Consider the following 19,416-nt stretch of genomic DNA (forward strand, 5'->3'; position numbering starts at 1 on the left):
AATGTATAAACACATCACGGCGCCTACAACGCGACGGCCACGCCCCCAGAACCGCACACCGCACCTGGGCCGAGCATCGAACCAAAACCAGACTCGCACCGAAACGAAAATCCAGCCAAACCAAACCAAACCAAACCATAGCAGACCAAAGACCAAACCAGAACAGCACGGAACAGGCCTCCCTGCCTGCATTGTACATTTGCGGTTATGTGGGATTTTTCGGGCCTGAAATACAGCCAAGTTCAAGTTAATAAATCTGGTGCAAAACAAGTGGCTGCCACCAAAAAATTAACTTTAATTAAAGCGTTTTAAAAGATCAATAAGATCGTATTATATCAATATAAAAGTAGTTTCCTAAATATGCTCTATTTCCTATCAATTTTTTCAATACATTCATGTTCGAAATAAAACATTATTTCGCCGCGAACTGTAAAAACGTACATGTGTATATGTGACCGTTTAACCTGAGCGTTACGTATACGCCGCGTGTGCTGCATGGCCAAAAAGCACGCGCCCCAAATAATATTTTCATTTTTCTGCCACTCGAGCAGCGGAAAAGTATTTTGCGCTTAAAGAAGCGCCAGGAAGCGACAGCGGATGTGGCCCAAGGAATGCAAATAAAGCAGGAATAAAATAAGGAAAACACAGTCTTGAGCCGGCCACAAAGGATATGCCCTATAAGAAGCTGCCTGTCGAAGCCGCAGAGCCCTGGGAAAACGGATAACCCAGAAACCCAGGGCAGGAAACAACCGGAGCAACCGAAGCAACCGAGGGACCAAGGTGCGGGCCACTCGCTGCGAAGCCGGGCTAAGTAAATTTTCAAAACATTTTGCTCGTCGTTGCGCTTTTGTCGCATTAGCGTACGTGATAACGTCATGGAACAACGGCCCCAACAAAAGCGGGCAAAAACAAGCAGCTAAGGCAGCCCATATGTATGCTAAGATCTAAAATAAGTATAGGTGTACACTGAAAAAAAAGGAGCTCAGCTGTGCTGGACTGGAAAGACTAGACTAGTTTCAGTTATATAAGCTATAAAAGCTCGGAAAATATCATATTTCTTTAAGTTCCATAAACAATCCACCAACATTTCTTTATGTGTGTGTTTGCATCTGCTTATTTTGCAGACTCCGCTCTATTTTTTGTTATTTTCTCCTTTCCCGCTGAACGTATTGAATTTATTTTTGTAGTAGCTGAGGAACGCCTTCATGAATAAGATGGGAAAAAACAAGCGCACCGAGGAGTCGAGAAATCCCGATATTATCGGCACAAACATAAACTTCAGTGCAAAAGTTTTAAAGTTGGGTGGAAAAAGAAATATTTTCGATTGCTGCTGGTAAAGCTAAAATGCTGCACAAATTTCAGCGAAATTTACCCATAATTGATGGCTTTGGTTAAGCTGAAAACCCATCGATGCCCCACTTCGAGCCACTTGACTGAAGCATTAGAAGAAAGTTGCCAAGCTGGTTGGGTGCCAGTGTGTGTGGTGTGTGTGTGCACTGTGTGTATGTATCGACAGTCGACGTTCCGCCACAAATCAATGTAAATGGCATGCATGCATTACTCATACGCAGTGTGGTGCGGGGGCGCGTGGAAGGATTCGAAAACTTGCAGCTAATGATGCTTCAATTGCTGCTTCTTATGAGTTGCAAAACGTTGAATGAATGAGCGCCATTGCATTCAATGGCCCACGAGAGTGTGTTTTTCGGGGAGCGGAGGTGCAGCAGGGAGCCAAGGGATCCCAGGACCTTCAAGTGCAGCAGTCTAAGTAAAAGCCAGCAGTCGGAAAAGTGGGTGGGATGATGACGACGACTAGGACGACTACCACGACGACGTTGCTGATAATGATGCATGCGGCAAATCAATTTTGTTGTATTATGCCAAAAGTGTGCACAAGTGCAGTTGCCAGGGGTTTGGGGAGGGGGAAAAAGTATTTGGGTTGGCAAAATGCGGTGGAGAAAATCGTGGGCGGTGGGCGGTGGTGCAACATTAGCACTAAGGTTCCACCCAGACGCTCAGCTTTTATGTTGTGCCCTCTGCTCGCTGAATGATTTTCAGCTATTTTTTGTGTATTTTGTTTGGTTTGCCAGCGGGTTTTCCTCGCTTTTTATGTGTCACGCCCCCGCAGCAATGCCATTTTTGTGTCGTAACACTTTGGGGGCATGTGGCATGCTCCAACATCCTTCTGCGCTCCACTTTTTTTCGCTCGCAAGTCCTTTAGCGACGCCTTATTCAAGGAGCTGCTCTATTGGATGTGTAACAAATGTTGCACTTTCTATACAGCTGCAGTTTTTCTCCGCTGTCGAATTAGTTACTTTGGCTAGAGGAAAACGAAAACGTTTACATTGGAAAGGGATTTTCGTTGATTCGCCATCCTTGAAACAAATTAATAACTTTACACATTCTTTTGGGATTTATGCCCTAATGAGTTGTTAGTTTTGATCGATTGGATGATGTCAAAGCGACTTTTTATTACTTATTATTTACTGAAACTAAATAATTAGTCTGTGTATACGAATACTTCACTACTATTGACCAAAGTTAAACTTTAAACAGCATGTATGTAATTCATAAAAAACGCGCACAAATAATATTTTATAATGGATATTTTCGCTGGGAGCAATCCAAACAATTCAGTCGTAATTAAAACAAATTCTGGGCACCACATATGCAATGTTTTAAAAAAGTTTTGGTTTGTGTTTGTGAAACACAAAAAACATCTGAAATTATATTGACAAAACAAAAGTGCAAACAATTTTATTAACCTTCGCATAAGTGCAGACAAAATATGTAAAATACACAACGAAACGGCACGATGAAAAATTAAATTTTTATTATAGATTGCTGGCATGAAAATTGAATTGATGTCGTTCGATGTTGAGTTTCATGACCCTTAAACGACTTTATAATCGAGCATCAAACAGAAAAAAGGCAGCGAGAGTATAAAAAGGAAATCAGAGCGCTTCTTCGATTTTTTTGGACACTGCCGAACTGTTACAACATTTTCATTTCAATCTTATTAAAATGTTACACTCTCCACTCCACTCCACTGCCCTTCACTCGCTTTGGGCACAATTTGGTATTGAAATAAGTTTTTAAATTAATTTTTTGTTAGCTAAAGTTGGCCAAACTGAGCTGAATGGCATCCCGCCGCCCCTCACAGTTTCCTGCCCCTCAGCATTTTTTTCAGTGAAGAGATTCTGAGGGAAATGGGCGTGTGAATGGACCAATTGTGTTCCATATTGATTGAATCGAGGGGACAGAGCCTGTGCCTCTGCCTGCCTGTGTGTATAAACAGCAATTGTTGGCTATTTGTTGCTGCCAAATTGAAAAACTTTGGCTACTGGCTCGGCCTGCCCGCCGCTGATTGACAGAAATGTTACAGGGCAGCAAAAAATTGCAATTAAATTATAATTGTTGCCTGACTGCCTGCCTCATCGACCCGATTTATTTTTGGGGGGAAAAAATCAGTAAAAAGCGTTCGGCTCGCCCCCAAAAAGTATCTTACGGAAATTCCCAATGCCACAATTGCGTGTTTATTTATGAAAGCGCTAGTAACGTGCCCCCAGTGCAGCAGAATTTTCCCAATTTCCACTACGACCCCACTCCCCCCATGTCTGCTACAATTTCGTGTGCATTTCATTTGCCACATTGTTGAAGCGCTTTTAAACCGAAACTCCGAACTTTTCTCCCTTTTTTGCGCACTAGCGCATAAATCACATAAACAACGTTCTCTGATTTCTCGCATATGATATTTGTGATTTCCGTAGAAGGAGATGGATAACAAACAAAAAACAGGGGAAAAAAGCTATACAAACATCCAGTAAAACAAACAGAGCAAAACAAATAAAAGATCCAAAAGATACCGAACTGAAACTCCTCCGTGATGAGCAATAAAAATCAGAATACAATGAGACGACAGCTGAGTTATTACATTGCCTTTTTGGCCACGATTTGTTATGATTTCTCCTGAGCGCTTGCAACATTGCAATGCATTTTATGCTGCCATTAAAATATATATTTTTCCGCTTTTTTTCTGCTTTCGGATGCGTTCAAAGGTTGCGTTCCTCCCTCGTCGAATGCATCTTGATTTTTTGCGTTGATAAAGTTGCCAGGAAAATAATTTAGAACCCCCGACATGTCACACACACATCTTATGTAGTTTCGTGTAATCCGGTAGCTCATTGCTTATATCTCTCTGGCCATTTGCCATTTTTATTTCACTTGCCACACTTCTGCCACCGCCCAGTGAGCTACATTTTTCAATTTACTTGGGGACAGACTCAGACCTAGACCCCAAAATAAAAAAAAAGATACAGCAAAAACCCAGGCAGCCGGCAAAACTTCAGAGCTCCCTTCGACGTAAATTTACACATTTTTCTGCCACATTAAGCGGCCCAAGCCGGGCTGGTTTCATTCGAATTGGGTTGAGTTGGGTCGTGTTTCTGCCGGGAAATTCCCCAAAGTGCAATAAACATGCGCGCTACAGTGCCACACATTCGTATATCGACACTTTCGATGGCCTACTTAAATGCAAAGAGACAAAAAGGGCGAAATTGGATCTGGCCGATTCCCTTGAAGCATCGTTTTAAGCCTTGAAATATGGCTTGGATTATTTTGCCAATCAGCAAAATTTAAAAGTCGCAAAATAATGCATCCTTAAAACGCATTTTTGCAACTGAGACACTCGTTGAGTTGAAAATTTATTTAAATTTAAATTTTCCAATTCGAATATGTCGGTTTAAGGCAAGGTGGCCAAATTTTAAGCTTTTCTTTATATAAGTCAATTACAATAAAAATTAGTATGGAATAACATATGTTTAAAATGAAATGAATAATATTTTATTGTCTTTCTCTTACTTTCCATGTGCGCACTTTAAAAGAAATAAGTCATACAGTTTCTGGCCTCAATTCTCGAGCGAAAGTTCTCTATTTATTCTAGTTTCCATCTATACAAGTTTATAAGTATACAGATATATATATAGAGGAACATTCAGACTTCGTCTTGTTAAACACTCGACGGTTAAGGGCTGCACAAATATTTATTGTGTCATTGATTTTGCCGCTAAGCCGTCGACGGGATTCAGTTCAGTTCAGTTCGGTTCAATCGACTATCGACTTTCGACTTTTCTTCGGGTCCGTGGCCTTTCCTTTTCGTTTTTCCCATTTTCCGTATTTATCCAGAGCACTGCAGTCGGCGGAAGCTACAGTGGGAAAGTGGCGGGGCAAATATTAAATATCACCCAGCGAGGATAAGGAACAACAGAGGGAAAACGCAGTCAGAAGGACTTGCCAGCTGATTGGATGTGAAATTTAATTTCACACAATGCTATTGGATGGCAGAGGAACGCCACTCCCCACTCTAATTTGCAGTATAAGCTGCGAACTAGAGCTTTAAAAATTTATAATAATATGCAGCCGTGGGAATTTACACTTCTATTTGAGGTTCATTTAATTGCGGTGGCAGGACTGACCAAAAAAAATGCACGAACATTGCTAACTTGATTGAGTTACACTTCTAGCATATCACCAAATTATTTGTTGCAATATTATTGAAATACCAGCACTCTTGGCGCGTTAATTAATTAAAATTCCCTTCTCTCCTCCAATTGCAGGTAAGTCGATGCGATGTGTGCTGCAATTTATGCCCGGGTATGTCAATATATCAGCCAATAATTTGCCTATGACTTGTCAGTGGTTTAATTAAAATGAACTGCAGCATGAAGAGTGCACACATATAGCCATATATCTATATATCCATATATATATCCATACTACCACGATGGCAATCAAATAGAGAGTTTCGCCAGCCGGACAGCCAATGGCGTGTAAATAAAACTAATCCAGAGTTGAGCGACCGCATAAATCAGCCGCAGATCGAAATGTTGCAAGGTGGGAATGGGAATGGAATCAGAAGTGGGGCAAAATGGGCAGTTCGAGCCAGTCAGGTGAATGTAATTATAAATCATCGGTGCTCAGCCACACAAATGCAATATAAAAAGGTAGCTGCAGGCCTAATTGGCTTGCCACGAGTGAGAATACACAATATGCATCAATAATTCATGAAATTAAATAGCCTCCTTTCCGCAGGACGGGGCACTTGATAGACTCAACTCTTCTGACAGGTTCATATCACGTCACTCATACGCCCCGTTTCCTGCAGCTGTCACATAAAAAGCAGACGGCAATTTACATATTTATCCCCTTACTTGTTTAGACGCACACAGCTACACACACACAGAGTTCTGACGAGCTGACAACATCATAATAATAAATTAAAATATATTAGCGCTTAATTAAAATTATCAATATACCCCGGCCACATCGCGATTTGTCACCGAGTTCGAGTTTGAGTTGCCCAGACTCCTAGTCCATAATTCACAGCGCCTCCTGACAGCAGTTGGCGTGTTTTTGCGGCCTGGCTTAAAAATAATAAATACTTTTCATCTAAATCCATATTTATTTAATGGCAATCGCGGGCCGCACAACACAATTAATTAAGTGCGCGGCTTTATTGTTTATTTAACGCCTCGGCTTCGCCGGTTTTGGCCAGCCTTGTCTCATATGGGATTTTAAAATCGTGACAGGCGCTTAGCCAGGCGAAATATTTTCGAAAACATTCCATTTCATTTGGAGCGGAAAAAGTGGCGCATAATTAAATATGAAAGTGAGTGTTTAGTGCGCTGTGTTCGAAGCGATTTAATAATGGGTGGGCTTTAAAATGGAAAACAGTGAAAACATTTATAATGCCTGGTCTTATATTAAAATCTAAATGATGTGGGAATCATATAGAGCAAATAGAACGAGCTGAAACGAACTTGCCTGGACATTTGCCAGCTCATTTTTCACCTTAGTCAACTAACTGCGAACAGGACTCGATTGCAGGACTCCCGGCATATCCGTACGTGAATATAAATCAATCAAGCTCCGAACTGCACTGCGCCACATCCTGCCCTTCAGACGCAGGACTAATCGCAGTCCTGGCAACTGGATATGTGGATATGTGAATATATGGACATATGGAGAGGTGATGTTGTAATGAGTGCCGAGGATCGATTTCCGTTTGCAATAACTCAACTCCAAAAGGCGAAATCCAATCTCAATAGCATCCTGGTGCCTCGCAGAAGCTACCCACACCACTGCGAAGGTCCTTTACAAGTGTTTACAGTTATTAATCTGATTATATTTAACGTGCAGAGCCAGTGGCAGAAGGAGTTATCTACAAATACGGCATTTCCACGTTATCTGTGAGGGATTCTCCGTGCCCCCGCCACCGGCTTTTCCATTTTCCCTCTCGACTGGCGCACATTTCACTCGAAACTTTTCAAGTGCCCATATAAGTAATGACATATCAGTCTGACGACGTCGACTGTTCTTGGATGTGAGTGGGCGGTGGGCGGTGGGTGGCGTTTGGTGGGCGGGGTTGAAGGTTGAGTGCTCTGAGAAGCTGGCTTCTTGTCAGTCGTTTTGCCAATTGACAGGATGACAAGTGAGCAGCAGGAGAATTCCACTCGTACATACGGAAATATGTAAAGTTAAAACAACTCAAAAAAAAAAAGAAAAGAACAGCAGCCAAAAAATGTTTGCTATAAAAAGTTTTCAGCTGCGACAACTTTTGCTTAACTTTTGCCAGCAAAATGTGCAACTCTCAGTGTGCTCACATATTTGAATCTATATCTATGTAGATGTGTTGCATGTAGCAAAAATACACTCTAATTTCAAACATTTAAATGTCGAATTCAAGTGGTTGAAAACTCAGCAGTTATGACAAGAGAATTAAATATCAATTTAAAATGTAACCTACAGGATTCCCATTCCTCTTAAATTTGCAGGAACTACTTCTCGAAAGAAATCCCTTGTTTTTTGGACTGTGCACTTTTGTTTAATACATATACATTTTAAGCTTTGTTTGGTCCTGCGTGTCCTGCTCAAACTTGCCAGCAAGATTTAATTAATCAATTATAACGATAGCAAACTTTTTTCGCCCAGCTGGTAACATGACAGTCGAAAAAGGAAGCCGGAAACCACAGATAAATCCAAATGTCACAAGCTCTTTAACAATTTAAACTAAAAAGGCATGGACTTCGTATATTTTTCGGGGCGTGGCACTTGCAAATTGATGCGTTCCGAAAATATAATAAATATGCAAGCGACATTATTTATGTGACAGTTGTGATTCTTTTGCGAACCTAGCTGCAATACACTTGGGCAAAATAAATCCAAATTAGAGACGGTTGCCAAATGCATTTATCAATTAATAGAGAGGGAGATTGAGAGCATTGTGCTTCGGCCACAAAGGCTTTATTTAACTGACTTTGGTCACTGGTTGCTGGCCGGGCTAAACCTTTTAGTTGATCAATCTCAACGGAAACCTCTTGACAATTAATTGAAAATGGTTGGCATGTGGAAAAACCTCAAAACTATTGAGAGTACAAGTGCAGCCGTCTCGCTCTCGTCCTTTGTCCTCTGGAGTATTGCATAAAATATGCCAATGTTCTGGGATCTCCGAGGACTCCCAGCGACAACGCATTCGTCACCATTTGCTTAAAGTGACGCCTCAACACCCACACACACACATACACATACACTGCACTGTGGTCCAGAATTCGATTTTTTTGGCATAAAGTCTAAAAATTGAGCTACAGACTTGAAACTTTGTACATTTTGTTGTTAAACCACAAATAGTTTGCACACAAAATTTGAAGTCTGTGCGACCACGCCCTCTCTTGCCTCCCATATTAACTACTGGTACGAAATTTCATTTTTTTTTTTTTTTTGTTAAATAAAAGTGTGTACATTATTGTTTTAAAAATAATCGCCCTCTTCTTCTTCTAGCTCAACATTATAATTTTCCGAATCTGAACTCGAATCAGAATCAGAATTTGAGTCCAATATTTTGTGTGATGGATCAGGTTTAAGACTAGACTGTATTTCCAAAAGACTTATTACTGCCTTCGGAAGTGGTTTTTTCCTATTTTTTCTCTCTCTTTCTTTTAAACATATTGTTGACAATAGTGGGTCCGAGGAATCAATAGCTCTGTGGAAAATATCGCTCATCGTATTGATCCGACTATTTTTCCTTGCATGTGATAATCGGTCCCTTTTGTAAAGTTTATTCCGGGCTTCACTCGCATTTTCGCCTAGGCATCCAAGTGGAACCAACGCCGAATTATTGATTTGATATCCGTGGACCAGTACTTTATGGATCGTTGGTGACATAGGATACCATGGATACGTTTGGATATATAATTGAAAAGTTATATCGCAAAAAGAACGAAATTTGTCGGAATTTATAAAATAGTTGGATGATATTGCTATTAAAATAATGTGAAACTTTTCCAAAAGATTTTCGTTAAAGCTGGTTATCGACGAGAATTTGGTACTTGCGAAAGCTCTTCTTGCCGTATTACCATCATTGCTATTGCCGCTGCCATTCTGCTTCGGCATGCTTACTCGAAGGCCCATTTCTCTCCACATTTCCTCCTGGATATATTTTTTTCGAATACTCATTTTAACCTTGTCCTCTCCTTTTATATGCCACTTTTTTATCTCAGCTCTGTATGATACGTTTAAAACAAATTCAAAAAAACGGATCCAGGCATGTAGTGGACTTACCCCAAATTGTAAAGCCTTTACTTTTGGTACAAAGGTTTCTGAACTAAAATTTGAAATTTTCAACATTTGTGTTGGGCTGACTCCACAGATCGGACAACATTGAGTAGATTTAGTGTCTGTTAATACGTTTAGGACTTTTCCATCTATAAGTGTCATGTGCATTTCATAGCTAACTTCTATGTCACGATTTTCATCATATTTATAAGTGAATGGCGTAAGATTTTTAATTTGATTATCTAACTGATTTTTTTCCATCATTATGTGGACAGCAGTTTCCTTTATCAACTCAATTTTTAGAGGTCTGCAAAATCGAATGGACTGCGGTGCTCTGTTTATCCAGATATGCCGATTAAACGAATCTATAATTTGTATGGGTATGACAGAAGTTACAAATAAAGATTGATCAGAAATTGGTGTGCCAAGTGCTTCAGTTTCATATTTCTGCTTGTAAGCACTATGACCAGTTGTCCCATCAAATCCGTAGCTGCAAATTAATTTGATTTTAAAGATATCTGGAAATTCCTTGAAAACATCAGATTGCAACTTAATTAATCTTTGCGCTGTATGATCCAAGAGATTTTGTAATAGCACTTGAGCAGTGTTTTCCATTACTTCTATACCCTCTGGTCGGCACTGTAATTTAGCTTCGATCACTTCATTATACGGCGGATATATATCGCTGTTATGGCTTTTATTTAAAAGCCTGGTGCTTATATATTGCTGTTTTGTCAGCGTGTTTTCCAGGAGATAAGCTAGAGCTTCATCTGGTGAAAGAGGAGTTGGTTTTTGGCATTGAATTTGCATCCTCGATTCGCTTGGAAATTCTGGTGTTTTTAAAGTTTCTTTAAGAACAAAGGCAACGTCCCTCTTGCATTCTTTTCTAGCAGAAACAGTTGCTGCATGAATCAAAAGACTTGTGTCGTGGTCACTTTCACTTGCCAGATTCGATGCCAGTTTCCTTTTTAATCTTTCTCCTGCATTTTGGTAAGATAAGTTTCGGCGTCCCATTTGCTGGGGTATATTGGAGTTTTCAAAATCACTAACAACAATTGTTATCTTAGACGCCATCCACTTGGTATGTTTGGAAATAAATCGGTCTAGTTGTCTGTTACACTCGGGCAGTTTTTTTTTAATAAATAATTCAAAATTTAATATTTTTTTGTCAACCTCTTCTGTCTTTTTCGATTCCTGATTATTGTTGTTGATTGCGGAATAAACGTAATCTGAAACATAACTTATTTGTCTATTGTTACGCCTCCAAATGTCCAGGAGGTCGCTATGTGAGAACTCGAACTTGCCTATATAAAATCAAATTTTTAAGAAAACGAGCAAAAATGGGCAAAAGATATTACTTTACCGTGAAAGACAATAGTTAAAGGTACAAACTGACGTTTTTAACTTTTGTCAGAAATTGTCAGAAAATTAGTTATACTCCACGAAACACAGGGGACACGTTAGGTTTTTCTGTTAAAATACACATAAATTGGATGTCACACAACATAAAAACAGTACAACTACACATATATTACATATATACGTTAAAAACATCATACCTTGACATTTATTTTCCATATTTTACTATAATTTTTGGATGCGTATTAACGATCGTACTACGTGCCAAAGTAAACAAATAATTTGGCGGGAATTGCATTCTCTCAATCAGCTGTTTAAAACTTCAACTTTAAAAGCTCATAAAACGATTTAGTGAAGCTTTCGGTCAATTTTGTTTTTGGTTTTTATTTATATGATCAATTTTCTATTAGAAAATAATTGCTAGAGGACGATATATTGACATAAAAATTTAGACTTTATGCCAAAAAAAACGAATTCTGGACCATAGTGCACTGGCAAAAAAAGGAGAGTGTATCGCACGCAAAGCCCAGTGCAACTTCAGTTCATCCGGAGTGAGCATTTTTTAACACTCATACGCCCCTTTGGCCATGCAGCTGCACACACTTCGATATGCCCAACTTTCTCTGGCATATCCCTGCTATATTTTGTCATATTCCCTGTTGCAACTGCCATTGTTGTTGTCTTTTAAGGTTCATCAAAGCTTCAACATTGTTTGGTCACAGTTGTTGGCCAACATCTCCTCCTCCTCTCCTCCCTGCCTTACATTTTCCACTTCCCATTTTGCCACCGCTCTCGTTCGTCATACTTTCGTAGCTGTCTTGTGAAATTTTTCCTGTGGGAGTTAAAATATGCACAAACTGATTCCCTTTGCCAGTTTTCCCTCTGTTTTCCTTGTTCCTCGCAGCAACCCCTTGCCCCTTCTTCCCCTCTGCCCCCAGCTGTTGGACTGACTTTTTCGCTTTGGCCCGTAAAGTTGCGAAAAAACACTAAGAAAAATTAGGAATCATTCGAAAGTTTGTTTTTTGAACTACATTTAAGCTTATTGCTGATCAGATCCACCGTAATCTGAACTTTACAAGTGAGCAGCTAACTCATAAAAAGCAAAACCATTTAGCTACAATTTGAGAAGTTGATTTTGGCAAGTGTAGTTCGCCCGTCAGCTCTGTGCAACCGAGTAGTTATGCTCCACTGCATGTGCAACTTGTCTGTTGTTTATGACGCCCTGCGCTGCCACGCCCTCTCCGCCACACCGCCCCTTCTAGACCGTGTGTGGTGGTGTGCGTGTGTCATCATCATCATCAACATCATCATACGTCTCGGTTTCGTGCTGAAATCGCAGGCATATTATCTACACACACATGCACACACCTTGACGACATAAATGAGACCTGGCGAAGGGAGAGCGCAAAAGGATAAGGGATATGGGATAAAGGATATATGGAAAAGGAAGCAGATCTCAACACTTGGCTGGCGCTCCAAATGGAAACCACTTTGGCTGCTGGCACCGGCACATCCCACAGATTTAAAACTTAACCTTTAATTTGCACCTTTTATCTGACCCAACTTTTAAGCTCCATCGCCTTTATATTTTTATGCCCTCTTCAAGTTCTTTTATCCGTTTTTATGGCTCCTCCATTGCCATAAAACTTGGCCACACCTGCTAATCAAGTTAGACTATATAACACGCTTATCCCCTAAGCTGTTAACATTAGAAATTTAAAATGCTCAATCGTAGGAATCAAAAGGATATTGTGTTTGAAAAATATCACAAATTAGGCAGCTAAAGCTGTGAATTATTACAGACTATCAGTAAAAAATGTAAGTAATTGAAACACATTCTAGTTTCTAATTAAATTAAACCAACTATGTGTGATCATGTGCATCTCCGACACAATTTATCTTTGTCTGCTCATTTTGCGCTTGCACAAATCCAGAGAAAGAACAGAAAAAAAGACCAGGAAAAGCCAGCCCAAAGAGAGCAGCAAATATTTTTCAATAAAATTGCATTTTTCCAAGGAATTTATTGAAGTTGCAGCGGTGCACTGGAGCAATGGAAAACCGGCAGTGGTGGCAGCTTCGCACACATTTTGCGAAGATTGTTTACTGTGAGTAATGGCCCAGACAAATGGCAGCCAGCTCAACAGACTCCACAGACTCGGTGCTCCTCGATTCGGAGCTGGTGATTCCATTGTGAGGACGTTGGCATGCAGATCATTGCAGCGACAGAAATATTATTATGCCAGCATTATGTACACAATGTTGTCTGCCATTTAGTCAGCTCTTTCGACAACTCGGCACTTGATTCCGAAGTGGCACCCCCAACAAAAGCCCAGAAAACCACTCTCATGTCGCATGCCGCACGCTGCATCATGCTCCGTAATGGAAATCATAAATTTCACAGCCTGTCCCCGAGCTCTTGAATCTTGATGCGGCCTGCAATTGATATGTCTGGGTGCACGAGTTGATCATCTGACAGCTGATGGAAAGCCCGATGAACAGGTGGTCCGAAAACCACACTTCCTCTGTCCTCGGGCACTGGCAAATTACTCCCAGTTGCAAAATAACACTTTTGTATAGTTGATTTCAAGAGGTACAGCTAAGATTTATACCAGTTTCTTTGGTTTGTGCCGTGTGAGACCCTTGCATATGTTTAAAACAAAGTAATTTCGAAAAAAAAAAACGGATTTATGAACTTGAAAACACATTCATTCGCTAGAGTGTAATGTGGAAAATGCGAATCCACTGAGGCGTTTTAATGGCAGCTCTTTTTTATTCCATAACTCGCACTTATATGCGCAGTTAACTTTTTGTTATTATCACAAAGCCCACCCAGGGTGGGCATAAAATCCGGAAAAAATCATTAAAAATTACCCAAAAACTTGGACGACGTTTAACTGCAATATTTTTCACTTATTTCGCCGGCACTGAGCGGATAATTTCCGCTGCTTTGTAACGGCAGCCGGCAAATTGCATTGAGTGTGTGAGCATGAAATTAAATTCCGTGCAAACAACAATAACCCTTTGAGGCAGCTAGGAGCTCCGGCAGGACCATCATCATTATCCCCGCCACACCAGCAATAACAGAATTTTGAGGGGGCGGGCGCAGCGGATTTTTTCTTTGGCCAAAGGGCCGGCGGGCAAAAAGGTACGACAGCCAAATAAATTGAATCGAATTTAATGTCAAAAGAGCAGCATATAATTGGCCTAATGCTACGGGTGGCTGCAACACGGTGTCGCACGCAATAATACAGCACAAGCTGCAACTGTGAGGCACCAACACTAACACAAACCACAATGCACTGGGAGAAAACGGTACATAGGTCATACGAATATAGCTACGATTATTTCATAAGCAGTTTATTGCAACGAGTTTAGATTTCTTTGGGTTTTGAAAACCAATATATGCCCTAGAGGATCCCTTAGTTTCTCTCAGTGCACTCCTGCATTCGGTGACCTCTCCCCGTTTTCTTTGCCACCACCTCTCTGTTTCAGTTATTGCCTTTGTGCGTTTGGCGCTAAAAGCGCAAAATTCAATTTCGTTTTATTGTTCGTTAGTTAAACAACGGGGCAGAGGGTGCGGGAATGGGCGTGGTAATTGCATTTCGCCCACCTGTGACGCTTGGTTACCTTTTGGCACAGCAGCTGGCAGAAGCAGCGGGACGCGGGGCGTATGAGCAATGTTTATACGCAGGCAGCAGGCACATCACACAAAGGATGTTCGCAGCAGCACTCACCGCCCCAAAACAAATCATAAAACAATAATTAACCCACTGCCCCGGGAACTCGAATCGAAGTCGAACCGAATAATGGCCAAAACCGCCCTCCGATTCCAGTTGGGAGCAGCAGGCCAGGCCAACAGGCCAACGGGCCAACGGGCTAAAGGAAAGCTGTCAAAGAGTTGGTAACCGATCCCCGACTTGAGCTCTCTTGCTGCAGCAGCACACTGGCCACATAATTGACCCACTTAGCTGGAGGCACAGCGATTCCATTTCATTGCTTTTGTGGTTCTGCCAACGTCCATTTGACATGTACCCACTTGACTTGGATATTGGCCATCCGCAACATGAGCTCGGACTTCGAGTTGGTTGACCAGCCAGCCAGCTGCATTTGTTGGCCCGAAGGCCATGCGGAGGTTGGATTCGCAAACGAGCATTAACTCAAATCAGGATAATGCCGAGTAATCGGGTTTGCTTTGGGAGCAGCTCTACTTTCAGTAGACTTTGCATTCCAAATGGAAACATTAGTTAGCAAGGTGATTCGGCATGGTTTTGTTCTACTCCGTAATATTTTTCTTTAAAAAAACCGCTGACTTAATTTATGAACATAAACAAGAAGTATGTTGGTGTTGTTATCTCCACTTAGCTGCACATTCTCTCGAAACCATTTATTGTTGTTTAACTGAGTCCCATTTTTAGAATCATCCGGCGATAATGTATTCATGGCTAAATACAAAACTCACAATACACGGATGTATCCCCTGGCAACTTGTTTGCCCCAGTTCGGCACGAGGATTTTCAATGACAGTGCTGATGAAGAAGCTGGTTCTCCCATTTAGCATTTATCGCCTTTCAGGGGGAATCTCTTATTCATATGCCGGGTGCTCGGCTCACCGTCTTACCGGAGCGCTTTGCACATAAATTTTCCAGCGTTTTTGTCACAATTTCTTATCTCATAAGCATAAAATTAACAACCAACAAAAATGGCGACAAAATCAACGTAAGAAAGAGGGATTTGGGTACTGAGCGTTATTTAAAATCGACGCCTGCGGCGCAGCTATAAAAATTTGTGCGCGATAAAATGGAATTATGAGGGCGTCGAAGGCGGAAGGACGACGAGGACAACAAGGACGACAAGGACAATGATGCGGGTGCGAGGGAGCGACACGTGTTCTTATTAATTTTAATGCATATTAAAAATCGCATCCCTCAGGGCGTGCCTTTAAAGCGAGGGCGAACCGTATCAATAAGGACCCCAGAAGAAGGTAACATAATGGACCCCGAACTCGTAAAACCCCCCAAAACCACACAAGCAAAACCGTCATGTATACGTATACGTATGTACTAACCACACACACACACTTGTGCATTTGCGAGGGACAGACTTATGTTTATTGGACTTTATAGCATAGCGCTCATCTCGGCGCAGCTCGATGGTCCTGCGGTTGTCGCTCGGCCCACGTTTTGGTAGCTCTGTTAAAACATCTTAATAGAAAACAGATAATTCATAAAATATTTACTAAGTGGCTAGCTAACACACACACAAACAATCCAAGTTATAAAGGCCTCTAAATCAGTCGCTGGCAGGGGGCACAAATGCCAAAGGCAATGTACGCCCATGTAAAATGAACCGAGTTTCTGCCACAGTTGTGGTTATGATTTTTATAACCGCCACATCATGCCCTCTCTCTTCGTTCTCGTTAGATTCATTAAGGGTATGCTCGACTTTGCGACAAGCATAGGAAACTTAAAAAATATTATATGAAAACAAGGCAATAATGCCTGTGTCAAACTTCTTATGTAATTTTTAAATTGAAAATGGTTTGATTTTGACTCACATATGTACATAAAGATGGCTCCAGCAATAGGTGTGTTCTGAAAATAAGAATTAAAAAAAATTAGTAAATGAAATGTGCAATTTGATGCTCTATCTAATACAGTAATGATAACAAGAAGATTCATATCCTACAGTATTCCCCATTCGACTCGTTCACACCAGCGGCCATTCCATCTTGTTCTCACTGCTGCTCACACTTTACACTGTGCAGATAAATAATGCACAAAAGTTGTTCATTTAACTTTGCTTGTTTGTTTCATTTCATTTGGTCTGCCGGCTCCGTTGTCTTGTTCGCCAGCCGTTCCTTCTGGTGTTTGGTTTCCAGATTCGGATTCGGTCTGCCATGTGCCGCGAATAAATCTCGGAGGATGGTAAAACGCGGGTAGCGGAAAAACGTTAAGAAAACTCATTCACATAATTTTGCAGTTTATTGTGAGCTGCTGTTGGCCCCAAATACACACACACACACAGACACACACCTGGCCGAAACGGAGTGCGGCATAAAGCTGCTCTAATTACCAGGACCCAAAAACGGGGCAAAAGAAAACCATAAAATATAAATAAAAATCATTCATTTCGTGCACGTTGCCGGAGCCTGAGGCAACTTATTGTACTCTTCCTGCTGTTCCATACATTTATCCTTAGGATCCTTGGGATCCTTAGGCTCTGCCGTGCGACTCCTTCCGAGCGTTAAATTTTTATAGCCTACACTTGGGCGCCGACCAAGTTACTGCCACTTAATGAATTAACATTATTTTGATGGGCTTTATGCTTTTTTCATACTCCGCCTGCCGCACTTGCCCCACAGCAGCTGCGGTTGCCATTGGCTATTGGTCATGGCGGGCAACACCTCGCCGGATGGCTTTTAACTTTTTAATAAGCCACAAATAATACGGCGGCGCAGAAACATATTATATTCGAGCGTAAGCATAATTCAAATCATTTCATTAACATTTTCGCGGGCCGCGCATCCTTTTTTACGATTTTTCACCGGCAGCTCGGGGAAATTACTTTTTAAGTACTTAACTTCAATGCAGCGGCAAAAGTTTTGAGTTCTGCAGTAAAGCAAAACACTGAGGGATAAAACAGCTTATAAAGTTGCGCAAAATACCTGTTCGTTTTGGGAATGCATTAAATCTAAATTGAGAATGCAGGAAGTACCAATAAAAACATACAAAAAGTTACTAAAACTATTTTAAAGCATTAACGTATGTATATGAATATTATATATATATTCCTAACATATGTTTAGCAATAATATTTTTCCCTCAGTGAGTAAAAACCAAAAAAAATGAAGCACTAGCGCCGAAGTGAAAGTTTTTATTAAATGCATAAAACGAGTCAAAGTCCTGGGCTGCCAAAGGCTGTATGCCACATACCTATATAGATCCCTATACGTATACGCCAGGACTTCGACTGTGTGTGTGTGTGAGTTTCGGGTGTGGGCGTGTTTTGGCTGTGTGCGTGTAGGACCATAAATCTAAGTGCTTTAACGCCTTTGGGGCGACTTGGCAACGCCTACTTTTGCGGCTGATGTAACTGCCAGTTACCAAAGTCTGCGTCTGTATTTGTAACTGTATAGGTGTATAGGTGTAGGTGGCTGTGTAAGTGCGGATGTGTGTGTGTGTGTGTGCTGGTTACCCGCTACCGTTATAATGAGTTTTCAAGTGGTTCCCTGCATAGGCAGGTAATTTCATTCTAATGCCTAATGATGTATCTTCCGTGGGCGGAAACTTGCACAATGAAAAGGGGCGTTGCTGGGGGAAGGGGCTGAAATTCTATCCCAACTATGTTAGTTAAACGGATTTTAAGTGCAGTGATTATGATTGCATATTTAAACTATTTTACGATCTTGGAACCATTACGCATAATTGTGTGTTTCGAACTAAATTGCTACTATAAATTGGGATATGGCTGTATTACCTTAAAGGTTGAAATATATGCTTATATTTCAAAGGGTATATACAATATTTTTTGTTAAAATATAGTATGAAATACCGACCTACTATAAAGCAGAGTGCTATATTTAAATATGAGCTCATTGGCTGCTTCTTTTTCCTCACTAACCAGTTATGACGTTTTATCTCATGGCAACTACAAACTAATTACAATCGATAAGGGCAATTCAGGCTATTAAATCCAGAGATAATAGGAAATATCCAATATTAACGTGTACTTGCCCACCGGCTGCTATCAAAACAAGCTGAGCGATAAGCAGATATTCTACAATTAGGAACATTTTATTGGGAATTGGTAGTTGGAAAAGGCGCAGCGAATTCAAATTGCGCGCCAAAGCCCTGGGAATTTAAAATTCTGAAGTAAGGTCGAATTTCCCCCTACTCGCTGGTATCAAAAACTGGCGAGTTCGAGGCACATCATTAAAAGAGCAAAAATATATACGAAATGCTCTTATACACGCCGTTCTCTTCGCCGCAAAATGTGTATGTGAGCGAGCAGCTGCCGCACTTGGACGGCGAATTCATCTGCACGCCGCAAACGCGGCGAATGTATCCGTCTCTTTCCCTGTCATCATCATCAGTCGCCGTCGTCGTCTCGTCGCTGTGGTTTTTATTCCGATTGTGGCCATGCAAAAAGAGGCAAATATCTGGGAAAATTAAACAATATCCTAAGTGAAACAAACTAAAACATGAGTTAAACAGTGAGTGAACTGGGAACCTATGAAAAACCGAAAGAAAAGCGTGAAAATCGCCTGAAAAGCCAGGTGTTTAGTTGGTGGTTAGAAAAGAAAGAACTGGCTTCTCTGTGCGCAGCAGCCGCCTTTTTTCCGAACGTAAAAACCTATAGGCAATCCATCAGATACTTTTGTATCTCTGGAGCAAAGATACGCTAAAAAACAGTGTTAAATGAAGTTAAAAGCTGCCAAATGGACGGCAGTCC

At 41.0% G+C, this 19,416-nt stretch overlaps 3 protein-coding genes across 11 annotated transcripts in view; 1 reads left to right on the forward strand and 2 right to left on the reverse strand.

Annotated features, from left to right (window-relative positions):
- Positions 1–19,416, reverse strand: part of LOC6730049 (uncharacterized protein C2orf42 homolog) — a 179,083-nt gene that overhangs the window by 128,443 nt on the left and 31,224 nt on the right. Inside the window, exon 4 of one of the 4 annotated variants that reach the window (XM_044923178.1) lies at positions 16,255–16,556. The exons of the other annotated variants lie outside the window; for them this stretch is intronic. The gene's annotated coding sequence lies outside the window, so the exon portion shown is untranslated. Of the gene's footprint in view, positions 1–16,254; positions 16,557–19,416 lie in introns of those variants that run through there. 4 annotated transcript variants of the gene reach the window in all.
- LOC6730048 (tyrosine-protein phosphatase 99A) overlaps positions 1–19,416 on the forward strand; it is a 110,707-nt gene that overhangs the window by 62,250 nt on the left and 29,041 nt on the right. For 2 of the 6 annotated variants that reach the window (XM_039294532.2, XM_039294533.2), the window contains exon 1: positions 19,009–19,177. The exons of the other annotated variants lie outside the window; for them this stretch is intronic. The gene's annotated coding sequence lies outside the window, so the exon portion shown is untranslated. Of the gene's footprint in view, positions 1–19,008; positions 19,178–19,416 lie in introns of those variants that run through there. 6 annotated transcript variants of the gene reach the window in all.
- LOC120284939 lies at positions 8,754–10,684 on the reverse strand. The gene is made up of 2 exons (XM_039294538.2): positions 9,613–10,684; positions 8,754–9,553 (listed from the first exon to the last, which is right to left on the reverse strand). Exons 1-2 carry the CDS (start codon positions 10,678–10,680, stop codon positions 9,548–9,550), a joined length of 1,074 nt encoding a protein of 357 aa, XP_039150472.1. The 5' UTR covers positions 10,681–10,684; the 3' UTR covers positions 8,754–9,547.

Source organism: Drosophila simulans, chromosome 3R (genome assembly GCF_016746395.2).
Source record: "Drosophila simulans strain w501 chromosome 3R, Prin_Dsim_3.1, whole genome shotgun sequence".
Taxonomy (NCBI): Eukaryota; Metazoa; Arthropoda; class Insecta; order Diptera; family Drosophilidae; genus Drosophila; species Drosophila simulans.

Coding starts and splice junctions, on each gene's coding strand:
- LOC120284939 (XM_039294538.2), bottom strand. CDS start 10,680: ATGGCGTCTAAGATAACAATTGTTGTTAGTGATTTTGAAAACTCCAAT.